This window comes from Schistocerca cancellata, chromosome 3 (assembly GCF_023864275.1).
Source record: "Schistocerca cancellata isolate TAMUIC-IGC-003103 chromosome 3, iqSchCanc2.1, whole genome shotgun sequence".
NCBI lineage: Eukaryota > Metazoa > Arthropoda > Insecta > Orthoptera > Acrididae > Schistocerca > Schistocerca cancellata.
The window spans coordinates 760,214,368-760,229,878 of record NC_064628.1 but is presented as its reverse complement, the minus strand read 5'-3'; the positions used below and the strand labels follow the sequence as shown (position 1 = coordinate 760,229,878).

General features: G+C 34.8%; 1 protein-coding gene across 1 annotated transcript in view; it reads left to right on the top strand.

Moving 5' to 3' along the window:
• LOC126175784 (breast carcinoma-amplified sequence 3 homolog) overlaps positions 1-14,049 on the top strand; it is a 223,946-nt gene extending 209,897 nt beyond the window's left edge. Inside the window, exon 12 of the mRNA XM_049922761.1 lies at positions 12,220-14,049. Coding sequence (XP_049778718.1) covers positions 12,220-12,374 — 155 coding nt within the window. The 3' untranslated portion in view covers positions 12,375-14,049. The remainder of the gene's footprint in view (positions 1-12,219) is intronic.
• The last annotated feature ends 1,462 nt before the right edge of the window (positions 14,050-15,511 follow it).

Here is a 15,511-nt window from a genome sequence, read left to right as displayed (position 1 = left end):
TTTTGGTAATCAGTTCAGAGATTAATTAATTAGGTTTTGAGCTCACCCAGAATGATAATCCATAAATCATTATAATCCCTGTATCATTTTACCAAACTGTGTGTAATTTGTTTTCTTTGCATTCAGTGTAAGTGTATTTCCACTGAACCAAGTCTCAATATTTTTTAGGATTTTTATCAGTTGTGGAATGTAATGACTTTTTAAAGTCACTCACTATTAAACTTGTGTTATTGGCATGTAATACAGTTTTGGCTGTATCATATTGTAACTGTAAGTAATTCACATGTAGGAGAAAGAGTAGTGGCCCTAAGATTTGCCCTGGGGTACTCCAAAAGGAACTTCTTTTGCTTTTTAAACTAATCTTATTCTTTTATTTAAATTAACAGTGGTGAACTCTACAGCATGAGACCAATTTTTGAGGTATGCCTGAAACCACATTTTAGCTCTTCTTCTAATACCTAGTGCTTCCAGCTTATCAAGAAGAATTTCATGGCAGATATGATACTGAAAATTTCAGACAGATTTAAATTGATTCCTACTACACTTTTGTTTTCCAACTTTTTAATTATTTCTTGGGTGTAGTCTATTACGTTCTTTGCTTTGTTTTGCAAAACAAAACAAAAAATCAATCCGTTGATTACTATTCCAAAGCACATTGTTGTTTAGGTAGTGACGCTTGATTTTTTTTTTTCAGTTTGTCTAATGTTTTGGAGAAAACAGCAAAAAATAATATTTAATGGTACTTTTCTATTTTATGTCTCTCTCCATTTTTAAGTAGTGGTCTCACTTTTGAGACCTTAAGCTGTTGAGGAAACACAGCTTCACTAAAGGATAAATTTGCAGCAAGTGTCACAAGTTTTGCAGTTTGCCAGCCTTATGTGCACATTCCATTTCATATCACTTTGCAACATTATACCTGGATATTTACTTCATGTTACTGCATCAAGCAGAACACTACTAATACTACACTCAACTAATACAGTGTAATTTTTCCTACTCATCTGCATTAACTTGCATTTTTCTACATTAGAGCAACCTGCTAACCATCACATCACATAGAAATTCTGTCTAAGCCATCCTATATTCTCCTTCAGTCACTCGTTAATGATACTTTCCCATACACTACAGCAGCATATAATTACAGATTATTAGTCACCCTATTTGTCAGATTGTTTATGTATATAGAGAACAAGAGTGATGATATCACACTTCCCTCGGGCCCTGCTGACAATATACTTGTCTCTGATGAAATCATACTTTCCAGGACAATGTACAGGCCCTTTACTTTGAGGAAGTTGTACGTGAGGAGAACAAAGAAGAAGTGAGTTCAAAATGTGTACTGAATATGTCTCAAGATGCAGAAAAGGTGAATGAAGTAACAGTGGGCCAATAGCCAAGTTTATTGTGCTAGAGTGCTAATAATGAGCTGCAGTAATAATCAGTTGATCAGATGTGAGAGATGGATTTGGAACAAAAAGTAAAATGCACATGGAACTAAACAAGGGGGTGGGGGGATACCATAAAAATAAAGAGGGCTAGAAAGAATAAAGAATGTAAACAGGAGAGGGGAGGAAAGAATGTTGTAGAACAGAATTGGAAATGATTGTATGGCATTGTTGGCCGGGAGGCCCCATTCCGGGGAGTTCGGCCTCCGTATTGCAAGTCCTTTTTAGTTGATGCCACTTCGGCCACTTGCGAGTCAATAATGATGAAAATGATGATGAACAACACACAACACCCTGGCCCCCTGTGTGGTAGGCGGCAACGCTACTGCTACGCTATGGAGGCGGACTGTAGAACAGAATTGAGAAACTAAGGGAAGTGGTACTCTGATAAATTCATATTTTAATTTGAAAATGGGTTGTTTCTACCAAAAACAAGAAAATTATTTTTTGTATAGTTTGTGGACTATTAGGAATAGTTTGAACTGTTTGGAAAATATACCATTTATTTTACTGTGATATTATTCAGTACATATCCCTCACCACATGTTAATCGATATCCACCTTTACCAACTAAAAATGATTGCATTTTCCCAAAAACATGTTTTATCTAATCATATCAGGAATCTTTAGTTATTAATACAATACTTGTTGTCACCCAGCCCAGCAGCCAGGCGACTAGCATGAGTTTTAGTGTTCTCGTAAAGATAAGTGATTTTAGATTATAAAACATATAATTTAGTACTGATTACATGGTAAATAGGTGTATTAGTGTGCCTTTATGTGTGCCATTAAAGGTTTCATTTTTTTTTACGTAATATAGCAGAAAACGCGAAAAGATCATACAGTCGTATTTTCTTTTTACATTTTGCCGCAGCAAATTTTATAGAATTTCATTTAGTTGTTCTTTGCTCTCTCCAGCAATTTAACTTAGTGTACCTCTTCATTATTTAACTAGCATTTCCGGAAAGTAGTCTAAAGTTTAAGTTGTTGTTTCAGAAACTTTGCACTGTTGCTTTTGTTTACACACAGTTGCGAGTAGGCCAAATTTGTGGAACCACATTTTCGTGTTTATCTGTAATTTAACTGAGTTATTCTTAATAAACTATTACGTTTATCATCAGTGAAAAGTGCTTGACTTGCCATAGGATTGTTAGGTTGGGGCTTTGGTGTGATGGATGCTGTAGTTTTTTCCATGTGGGTGACTGTAGAAGCGTGGGAATAGGGGAAGTAACTGAGACTCATCAGTGGTTTTGTAGGATTTGTAGTAGAGATAGGAAGATACTAGAACAGGAGGGGAAAATTGCCGCCCTTCAGGCTGAGTCAGACGAGGCCAGATATTTTTAGGCATCTGTTTTTTCCATCGCTTCTATGCAGTCACTGTGGTTATCCAATATGTAATCTTATTGTTTAGTGTGCTTCCCCTTGAATATGCTATTTTTCTTACATTTGTCTGTTCCAAAAGCCATATTTATATCATTGCTGATTTATTATTATTATTATTATTATTATTATTATTATTATTTCTTTCCTTTCTCAGACGTTATGTCTGGTTAAAAATGGAAAGTGATGCGGACCTTGATAAAGCGTGACTTCCTTTTAACTGTACGGTATATGTTACATTGCATGTAGGAACTTTCGGGTAATTGAACATGTATCAATAATTACAGATTTCTGTAGTTGTATATATATATATGTTTGGATGTAGCTGTATTGCGTTGATGTACTGGTGGATATTGTGTGGTATGACTCCTGTAGTTGATTGTATAATTGGTATAATGTCAACTTTATCCTTATGCCACATGTCCTTGACTTCCTCAGCCAGTTGGATGTTTTTTTTTTTTTCAATTTTTTCTCCTGTTATCTTCTGTATATTTGTTGTATTTCCTATGGATATTTCGATTAGCTGTGTTAATTTCTTCTTTTTATTGGTGAGTAGGATGTCAGGTTTGTTATGTGGTGGTGTTTTATCTGTTATAATGGTTCTGTTCCAGTATAATTTGTATTCATCATTCTCCAGTACATTTTGTGGTGCATACTTGTATGTGGGAACGTGTTGTTTTATTAGTTTATGTTGTATGGTGAGTTGCTGTTGTATTATTTTTGCTACATTGTCGTGTCTTCTGGTGTATTCTGTATTTGCTAGTATTGTACATCCACTTGTGATGTGATCTACTGTTTTACTGTTTCTATTTGTTGTTTGCAAAGTCTGCATTTATCTATTGTGGTATTGGGATATTTAATAATATGCTTGCTGTAATATCTGGTGTTTATTGTTTGATCCTGTATTGCAATCATGAATCCTTCCATCTCACTGTATATATTGCCTTTTCTCAGCCATGTGTTGGATGTGTCTTGATCGATGTGTGGCTGTGTTAGATGATACGGGTGCTAGCCATGTAGTGTTTTCTTTTTGCTATTTACTTTCTTTGTATCTATTGATGTTATGTGATCTAAAGGGTTGTAGAAGTGGTTGTGAAATTGCAGTGGTGTAGCCGATGTATTTATATGAGTGATTGCTTTGTGTATTTTGCTAGTTTCTGCTCATTCTATAAAGAATTTTCTTAAATTGTCTACCTGTCCATAATGTAGGTTTTTATGTCGATAAATCCCCTTCCTCCTTCCTTTCTGCTTAATGTGAATCTTTCTGTTGCTGAATGTATGTGATGTATTCTATATTTGTGGCATTCTGATCGTGTAAGTGTATTGAGTGCTTCTAGGTCTGTGTTACTCCATTTCACTACTCCAGATGAGTAGGTCAATATCGGTATAGCATAAGTATTTATAGCTTTTGTCTTGTTTCTTGCTGTCAATTCTGTTTTCAGTATTTTTGTTAGTCTTTGTCTATATTTTTCTTTTAGTTCTTCTTTAATATTTGTATTATCTATTCCTATTTTTTGCCTGTATCCTAGATATTTATAGGCATCTGGTTTTTCCATCACTTCTATGCAGTCACTGTGGTTATCCAATATGTAATCTTCTTGTTTAGTGTGTTTTCCCTTGACTATGATATTTTTCTTACATTTGTAAGCCATATTTATATCATTGCTGAATACTTCTGTTATCTTTAGTAATTGGTTGAGTTGTTGATTTGTTGCTGCCAGTAGTTTTAGATCATCCATGTATAGCAAATGTGTGATTTTGTGTTGGTATGTTCCAGTAATATTATATCCATAATTTGTATTATTTAGCTTGTTGGATAGTGGGTTCAGAGCAAGGCAGAACCAGAAAGGACTTAATGAGTCTCCTTGGTATATTCCACGCTTAATCTGTATTGGCTGTGATGTGATATTATTTGAATTTGTTTGAATATTGAGTGTGGTTTTCCAATTTTTAATTACTATGTTTAGGAACTATATCAATTTAGGATCTACTTTGTATATTTCCAATATTTGTAGTAACCATGAGTGGGGTACACTATCAAAAGCTTTTTGCTAATCAATGTGTGCATAGTGTAGCGACCTTTGTTTAGTTTTAGCTTGATATGTCACCTCTGCATCTATTATCAGTTGCCCTTTACATCCTCGTGCTCCTTTGCAGCAGCCATTTTGTTCTTCATTTATAAGTTTTTTCTGTGTTGTATGTGTCATTAATTTCTGTGTAATGACTGAAGGTAATATTTTGTATATTGTTGGTAGGCATGTTATGGGGCGATGTTTTGCTGTGTTTGCTGTGTCTGCTTGATCTTTAGGTTTCAGATAAGTTATTCCTTGTGTAAGTGTATCAGGGACTGTGTATGGGTCTGCAATGTAACTGTTAAATAATTTAGTTAAATGTGAATGTGTTGAGGTGAACTTCTTTAGCCAGAAATATGCTATTTTATCTTTTCCAGGGGCTTTCCAATTGTGCATAGAATTAATTGCTCGGGTGACTTCATGTTGCAAAATTCACTTCAGGCATTTGTGGTATCATCTTGTATGTGTCTGTTTCTGCTTGTATCCACCGTGCATGTCTGTTATGTTGTGCAGGGTTTGGCCATATGTTGCTCCAGAAGTGTTCCATGCCTGTTATGTTTGGTGGATTGTCTATTTTAATGTGTGTGTTATCTGTTGTTTGGTAAAATTTCTTTTGGTTTGTGTTGAATGTTTGGTTTTGTTTCCTTATATTTTCACTTTTTTTGTATCTTCTAAGTCATTTGGCCAGTGCTTGTAATTTCTGCTTCTTTTCATCTAATTGCTCTATCGCTTCTTGTTGTGAGATTTTACCTAACCTTTTTCTATAAATTGTGTTAGCTGTCTGATGTCTTTTCTCAGTTTTTCTATTCTGATCTGCAGCCTGTGTTGCCATGCTGGTTTTGTGGGTTTCTTCTGTGTGTTGGTTGGTTCTGATCTCTGCCTAGTGTGTATATTTAGTGCAGTGAGTGCTCCTATATAAACCAATAGTTGTAACTCTTCCATAGTTGTATTTTCATTTATTTTGTTGTGTGTGATTGTGTTGATAGTTGTTATTGTTGTTTCGACTTGCGGGTTATTTGGTGGTCTATGCAAGAATGGTCTAATGTCTGTATTTGTGTCATTGTATTATATATATGTCAGCTGAAATTTTTCTTCTATATCTAACATATGTGTCACTTCGTGTTCTATTTGTGCTTGTTCTGGTGGCTGTCTTAAGATTTTGTTTTCCTCTGATTGTTTAATTGATGCGTGTTGTTCTTTGTTTGTTTGCTCTGGGATGTTTGAGTCCATTACTGTATTTTCTTCTTCTTCTGATTGCACATTATTTTATTCCAGTATTTGTTGTACTTGTTGTTTGATGTTTTCTAATTCTGACTGGGGTATCCTGTTATTTTTTATTATTTCACAGATATGATCAGCTAGTTGTTCCATTAAAAAATTTAATTCTGGGTATCTGGTAATAAATGTTGTGTATACTTGTGATCTGTATCCAGTTGTGTTGGTTCCTAAGTTTGTTGCTTGGTAATAACAGAACATGAGGTGTCGGTTAACTTCATCTGACCATCTCATCCTCTGTCTTTGTTTTCCTTCTAGAGTAGTTGCAGGAAGCATATCCTGCCAAACACCTCTATGTGGATTTAAATCATTTTCCGTGTGGCTAGCAGTGTCGTTACCATTGTGGACGGGCATAGGGTTCAAGCATCGACCCCAACCACGACAGCGCTTGTCCGAGGCTTCATTAATTCTGTCCTGAACCAACTAATCACACTAAAAGGGGGGCTAGCCCTATTAGTGATTTGTTCTTTTCGTCACCTGTTACGACTGGCAGAACATACCAGTGGCCTATTCTTTTCCCGGGCCTCCACGGGGTTTATTATTATTATTATTATTATTATTATTACTATTGTGAATGAATAATTGTTGCATTATCAATATTACTTTAGCAAGCATATCAGCTTGCCCTGCACAGGCACAATTATGTACAATAATAATTATTGTAATTTAAAAAAAAAATGTACTGAACACACTGACGATGCCAATTGTATGGAAAACATACTGAAAGGCAAATAAAGATTCTATTCTATTCTATTCTAAGGAGGAAGAAGGGTACAGAGAGGTGGGAAGTGGCAACAGGCAACAGGAAGAACAGGCCTAGAACTTTGTCTGACAGCTTCGTGTTGAATGTGGAAAATAGATTTGACCTGTTGCTTCAGTTAGAAGCTGGTGAGCCCCAAGCAGTTGCAGGTGTAGACAGGGCACAACAAACTTTCAGCAGCAAATTGAAAAGTAAGGATGTAGGGAAATCAGTAAAGTGAAAGAAAGTGTTGTTGTTAGGTAGTCCCCATGGAAGAGGTGTTGGCCAACTTTTGCAGGATGAACTAGGATCAGAATACCAGGTCACCAATTTTTTTAAACTTAGTGCTGGTCTGGAGCAGGTGACAGAGGATTTAGGATCACTTTGCAAAGATTTCACTAAGGAAGACACTGTGGTTATAGTGGGTGGGGCAGGTAACAGTATTGACAGAGACCCTGGGTACAGTATAGAGTGTGACCTGGCAAAGATTGCATCAGCATTGAACCATAGTAGTGTTGAGTTTGTATCTGTTCTTGGGCGCCATGACCGACCTCATTTGAACTCTTCTGTCAAGAGAGTTAATTTGGAGCTGGAACGGCTGCTTATGTTGGTTGCAGGGTCACACGTTGGTGTGGTTCCTGTTGATTCTCTCAATAGGTGGGATTATACTAGGCATGGCCTTCACCTCAACAGGAAGGGGAAGGGTAAACTGGCTGGGAAAATAGCAGGAAAGTTAAAGGGGGGAGGCACTGTCATGAATGATAAAATACCAGTGGTTATAGGGTTCAAAAAAGACCCTTTTTTAGGGTAGGGAGGACAGAAAGAAACCAAATTTTAAGAGAGGTTAGAACTGAGACAAACCTTCAGTATGAGAAAAAAAAAAAACAAAAAACATAATTCTAGCTTATTACATCAGCATAAACAGCTATTGGTTAAGAATTTTCAACAGCCAGCAGATGTTTTAACTCTACCCAGTTTTAACTCAGTCAATGTCAAATGTCAGCTATCTTTATTGCATCAAAATATTCGAGGACCGAGAAATAAAATTAATGAATTAACTATCTGCATAGATGAATTAGAGTCTTCAAACCCAGCTGACATGATCTGCCTCTCTGAACATCATGTGACCACTGGTATATAACTTGTAAGTGTTACAGGGTTTAGGTTAGCATCTCACTTTTGTAGATCAGAAATGGAGAAAGGAGGAGTTGCCACATTCATCAGGAACTGTCATAAATTTAAGAACATACACATTCATAAATTTTGCCTAGAACAGCATATGGAAGCATGTGCAACAGAAGAAGAATTTCACAAAAAATCCTTCATAATATTAAGTGCATATCGAGCACCTGCAGGTAACTTTAATCTGTTCGTAAACCACCTTGAAGCTGTATTGGCTCATTTAACAACCAAAAACAAAGAAATAGTGGTTGCTGGTGATCTCAATGTAGATTTCCTTACAGACTCTCCCAATAAGAACTTATTCGAGTTAGTAACACTATCATTCAACTTAATTCCCACTCTAAAGTTCCCCACTATGGTAGCCAATTGCTCACAAACAGCCATTAATAATATCTTTATAGAGAAGTCCAATGAACAAAATTATATTACAAGATCAATAGTCAATGATGGCCTCTCAGACCATGACATGCAGTTCCTTCTGTTAAATGTTAATACTGAACAGGATATAAAATCTGTTAATCTGAGCTCAAGAGGGTAATCAATATGCCAAAAATTGATTATTTTAGGATACTCCTCAGAGACATTCACTGGACTGATGTTTACAGTGCTCATGGCATGAATGAAAAATATAATACTTTTGCTAATAAAGTACTTACCTTGTTCAAACACTGTTTTCTCCCAAAACTTACCAAGGTTAGAGCAAAGTCTACAAAGAAGCCATGGGTTACTCAAGGAATAGGGGGATCTTGTAAAACAAAAACAAAACTGTATCTGTCAATCCGAAACAGTTCCGATGTTGATGCTATAGCACATTACAAGAAATACTGCAAAATATTAAAGACTGTAATACGGACATCAAAGCAAATATATTACAAGGAAAAGATAGTCATATCAGATAACAAAATAAAGACAATATGGGATGTGGTGGAGGCGGAGACTGGTAGAACCAGACATGAAGAGGAACAAATAGCATTAAGAGTAAATGATACATTGGTGACAGATATGTATAGTGTTGCAGAACTTTTTAACAAACATTTTATAACTGTTACTGAAAAGATGGGGTTGTCAGGTTCGGTAGATGCTGCTATGGAATACCTCAGACCAGACATTTCAAACAACTTCCATAATATGAATTTGACCCTCACTACCCCAGCAGAAATAATGTCCATCATAAAATCTTTAAAATCAAAAACATCCAGTGGGTATGATGAAATATCAACAAAGTTAATTAAAGAATGTGATTCTGAGCTAAGTAACATATTAAGCTATCTGTGTAACCAGTCATTTATCAGTGGAATATTTCCTGAATCGTTGAAATATGCTGAAGTTAAGCCACTGTTTAAGAAGGGAGATAAAGAAATAGTATCAAATTTCCGTCTAATTTCACTGTTGCCAGCATTCTCAAAAATTTTAGAAAAACTAATGTACAATCGGCTTTATAACCATCTTATCTCAAATAACATACTGTCAAAGTCACAGTTTGGATTTCTAAAGGGTTCTGATATTGAGAAGGCTATCTGCACTTACAGTGAAAATCTGCTTAAGTCATTAGACAAAAAATTGCAAGCAACTGATATATTTTGTGATCTGTCAAAGGCATTTGACTGTGTAAATCACAATATCCTTTTAAATAAATTAGAATATTATAGTGTAACAGGAAATGCTGCAAAATGGTTCAAATCTTATATCGCTGGCAGAAAACAAAGGGTGTTACAAGGAAAGAGACAAGGAAAAAGGAAGCTATCAGGCATCATCCAACCGGGAACTAATTACATGTGGTGTCCCACAAGGTTCCACTTTGGGCTTTACTTTTTCTTGTGTATATCAATGACCTTTCATCAGTAACATTACCAGATGCCAAGTTCATTTTGTTTGTCGATGATACAAACATTGCAATAAATAGCAAATAAAGTGTAGTCTTAGAAAGATCAGCTAATAAAATATTAATCACTGGTTCCTAGCCAATTCTTTGTCACTAAACACCACAGAACTGCTGAAGCGTCTTAACAAATCTCTATTTGCAATGCGAATTGTGTCAGACATAGGGGATGTAAAAATGAGAAAGTTGGCATACTATGCTTACTTTCATTCCATAATGTCATATGGGATTATTTTTTGGGGTAATTCATCAAGCCAAGCTAAAGTTTTCTGGGCACAAAAACGTGCAGTAAGAGTTATATGTGGTGTGAACTCAAGAACATCCTGCAGAAGCCTGTTTAAGGAACTACGGATACTAACTACTGCTTCCCAATATATTTATTCCTTAATGAAATTTGTCATTAAAAATATATCACTTTTTCAAACCAGCAGCTCAATTCATGGAATCAATACTAGAAATAAGAATAAGCTTCACAAGGATTTAAAGTCACTTAGTCTCGCACAAAAAGGTGTGCATAATTCAGGAACACACATTTTCAATAACTTGCCAGCAGCCATAAAAAGCTTAACAAGTGCTGAAATTCAGTTTAAGAGAAGCCTAAAGGATTTATTGGTGGCCAACTCCTTCTACTCCATTGATGAATTTCTCAGTAAAACCAACTGATTTGTGTGTAATATATATATAAGTACAATATAACTTGTGCACAAATTCAGTGCAGTAATGTGTTCATTGTAAATGTATTTGTATGTGTGTGTGTGTGTGTGTGTGTGTGTGTGTGTGTGTGTGTGTGTGTAAGTACAATCTTAACTTCTGCACCATTTCAGTGCAGTAATGTGTTCATTGTAAATAAGTATTATAGTAGTTGTATGACACATTTATTACCTTATAAATAAGTAAAAAACTTTTATTTTAAATTCAGTGCATTAGTATTTGTAAAATGGCCCTTTCATATAGTGTTCATCAAACAAATGACGATCATTCCACTTGGGACCTGTGGAATGGTACATTAGCTTATTTGTTTTAGTTGTAAATATTTGTCATCTATTATTGTTTTTCTGACATGTTCTACATCCTGGAGGACCTACTCATTATGGATCAAATGAAATGAAAGTAAATCTAATCTAATCTAATCCCACAACTCTGCAAAATAAATCTTCATGCCTCACTGATTTGTTGACAGTTTGTCTTTTCTATGTGCATGTATTTCTATTCTCAAAATACAATAATTTTAACTTAATGGACCCTGCTAAACAAGTCATGTCATATAGTACAGTCCATTACCCTAACACTCAAATGCCTTTTTTGAAAATTCTTTTCCAGTAATAAGATATGTTTGTACCCTCTGCTGCAACATTCTGCTGTTGCATTGTTGGTATGGGCACATCACACATCATCTTCAGATGAAAAGAATAGATCTAGTTCTCATAATTGTAGTATTTGACACCCTACCTACTTGATAATATCTTTCAAATATCATGCACTGAATGGGATGAAAAATCAAAAGGTTATGGTGATTGTTGCTCCAAGAATTTAACCCAAACATAGTTTATTTTATCTTTATTTTAGTATCCACTGCATGTTTCACATACAAATTTTGAAAATACATATGTGTGCTGTTGTATGTTTGTGTGGAATTAAACAGAAATTTCTTGCTTAGTTTCTCAGATAATTTGTACACTTATTTGTGAGTGTTTATTGGTAACACTGTGGAAAAGCTGCTCACAGACCATAATACTTTAGTCTGAATTGTAGGTAATAACCAGGCTGTGCTCTAGAATTGCTAATTCTTTATCTTGTTGCGCCAACTCATTCCACCACACCATTGCAGGGTAATTTGTGGTTTACACACAAATCAGAAACAAAGAATGCAATACAAATCCTTCATGTGTATGCCTAGGAGCTCTTTGATTTCCTTGCCTAATTCTATGATGATCTTTACAAAGAATTATTATTTATCATGGACCAGTGGCCTTGCTGCAATGGTAGCACTGGTTCCCATCAGATCACCAAAGTTAAGCACTGTTGGGCTTGGCTACAACGTGGATGGGTGACTGTCCAGTGAGCATTGCTATTGGCAAGCAGGCTGCACTCAGTCTTTGTGATGCAAACTGTCTCTCTCTCTCTCTCTCTCTCTCTCTCTCTCTCTCTCTCTCTCTCTCTCTCTCTCTCTCCCTCTCCCTCTCCCCTTGTAGATTGCATGTGTAGTTAGTAATATGACAATCTCTCAAGATGTCTTGATTGTTCCAGGTGGAAGTCAATCTCTTGCCAGCTGTGAAGATCTAAGTTCGAGCAGCTTCAGTTCAGCAAGCAGAGCATCTCTTGATGCTCGCTGTTCTCCATCTCCGTCGTGTGGAGGAGAAACTGCTCTTGTCTTCCCTGGAGATTCTAGTGGCTCTGTATAATCTCTGTTTATTGCTTATACATTGCTTTTACAAACCATTCTCTGTTAGCAAGAATTGTGGTTAAAGGTCAATCAACAAAAGGCACAAAAAAAAAACATTCCTTCTTTTTGCTCCATAGTCACAGGTATACCAAAGGGACTTATTACCTTCTTTTCAAGAAATTATGAGTGGAGACCTAAGGAAAATTGTATTTCATGCAGAATTATCTGTTAGTGGAAATGTTTTAAATGTTTAGCTAACCAAAGAGACTTCTGCTTCTTTGCAAGGAATCATAAATGTAAAAGGGCATAAATACAAATCATGCAAAATCATTTGTCATTGAAATTTGTGTTTACATGCCATGTATCTTTTCAGAAGGCTGTTTGATATGTTTGACACATTATCCTGTTGATAACTTACAACGCAAACCTGCAAGATCTTCTCAAGGTGAATAAAGTATTTTATTTTTGAAATAAGTAAAGAAACACAATAATGAAATATCTCAAGACAATTCGATAATACTCATCTGTGTTGTTCTTGCTTATTATAAGGAGAAGGTGTTACAAAGATATTGTAACATGAAAGTTAATGAAGACATTACGAAACTTTGTTTCTGCCATTAATGGAAGTGGTGGTAATTATCACTTTTCAACACCACCGAGTGGAGACAAAATTATAAATTTATAATTGATATATTCATAAACAACAAAAGTAGGAACTCAATGACTGACATCATCACTCACGTCTAGACCTCAGTCATCTTTCATGTCTAGACCCACTGTATGAAAGAAAAAATGATAATGTTCTTCCAGAGTATATCTGCCAAGACTATAAGACATTTCCACAATTCATCCACATTAATTTGTTCATCAAATGTGGCTGTCTTTTTTTGTATTCATTTTCTATCTTGAATATCAGTTCAATGCCCTTCCCTGATAGCAATTTTCATTGCATGCTTCATTTTGAGCGTTGCAGCTTGACTTTTCATTCCTGTATTTTATATAAAAGTTACTTTGTTATTTAGGGCAGTAGAGTAACAAATTTCACAACTCTGTATTTCTTGCGTAATTAATTCATACGAATAAAAACATTATGTACTCTCTAGCAGCTCTTTGTTAGTAGTGACTATTTCTGTACACTAACACTTCTTTGAAATCTTCAGATATTATGTCTGCTGCTAAGAGATGACTGAGATGTCTTATCTGATGATTTTGGCTTAAGTGGTGGTGAGTGGATATCTGAGTGGAGAAAGTTTATGATTTGGTTACTCACAATAGAAGTGTTGTGACACATTAGTGGTCGAAGAGAGTCAAAACTAGTTGAACATGTCTACAGTGTGCATTCACAAACCAGGAGAGATGAAATATATAAACAACAAAATATGAAATAAAAAAATTAAAAGTAAGAGTCATAGATGAGTGTGAAATACTTCTCTAACAGAGCAATAGCAATCTCCTCAGGCACCAGTTTATGTGAAATTCTTTAGTGTATCATACATTTAGTCTAATTTGCTGTTATTTTTTGTAGTTAATCCTTATACATTGCTGTTTTTTAATTTTTTCACTATTATTTTCACACTTACATGTACTGGTTCTTCTTTTGTTTATTTTGATTTTAGTTTATGATGCTCTTCTCCTGTACTTTAGTTCATTTTTCTGTATTCTTTTTGCATTCCTTTTCCCTCTTCTTAACTAGTTTCCCATGGTTTCATTGGGGGGGGGGGGGGGGGGGGTAGACTATGCCAACTAGTTCTTCTACACTTCTACATTCTCTGTAGCTTTCTTCTGTATTGTCCCATAGGAAGCACAGGATTTTAATTTTTTTTTTTTCGCAGGCTGGTTTTTTCCTGTCACATTCACAGCTTTGGAAAATATTGTTAAAATTTAAGTCTCACATAACTATTTATTTTATGAACAAACAACTTTTGAAAGATACAGTGGCATGCATTGTAAATATAAAAGCTTGCCCATAAAATGGTTTCCATTTTAGAATTCTAACTGGTTCAAAAATTTTGTTGTCACTCGTGAAATAAATGCAGATTTCATGCAAAGGAGCTTGTGTCAGTAAAATATGTCTGCATATTGTCATGCAGTAAACTATCAACAGTCTTAGCAGAAGTTGGTCTTTGATGACAAAATTGTTAAAATATCTAGGATTGCATGCATATACACATGTTGAAATTGGTCGTATTTTAGCTCCTAATGTTTTGTGAGAATTATTAAATAAGTGCCATTGATTGAAGTAGTTTCATAACAGTGGTCTGATAAAGTGAAGTTGCCCTGCGCCACTGTGAAGTAACTGTGGATGTTGTTTATTTTTAAGATGGTTTGTATCGCTGTAACAAAAATATTTCATTCATTATTTGTTTCTTGTAAGACACTGGCATTAATAATGTCTTCATTCCATGTAATATTCCAGACTAAAAATATTACTGATTTGTGGAAACTGTAGTTCCTGATGACTGATTATGTTTCCTTTAGGATTTAATAGCAGATGTTTAGTCTTGTGAAACAAGTTTCATTTACTCTAAGCATTTTTGAATGACTGAAGATATTAAGCAGATATTATATGTTTTTCACGTTAAATAAATTCACATTTAAAATAAAAAATAAGGAATATATTGTAAATTAAAGTGTACATCACATATACAAGTGCTGTGGACTGATAGTTCTTAGAATTTTTTAGTCATTTGACCTATCAGACTGTTTTCTGTGTTATTAATTTTTAACTTGTAACATATTTATCATAAGATTTTTGCATTGTATATAATACCTCAGTTAATTTGAAACCATTGCTACCTGTCAGTTTTGGGTAGAATCTTTATTACATTTATCAACATATCACATAATTTGTTAAATGTAGAAAATGGCTACTTTAAATGAATATTATGTTTGCCAACAGCAATGAAAAAATAAGGCATGTGAGCACATTGTGGAAGGTGCAGGTAGGTTTGTATCAAGCTGATTAATGGAACCTATTTACTCCAAAATTTAATTTTTAAATGGTTTATAAACATGTAATCTAAAGTGGAACAATATTTTTGATATATAAAAGTGTTTTTAAAAATCTTTTTGTACATTAGAATGATTTTTGTCTTATATTGCACCAAAATACAAAATGTGATTTGCCATATTTTGTATTATATCAGTTGATTTAAA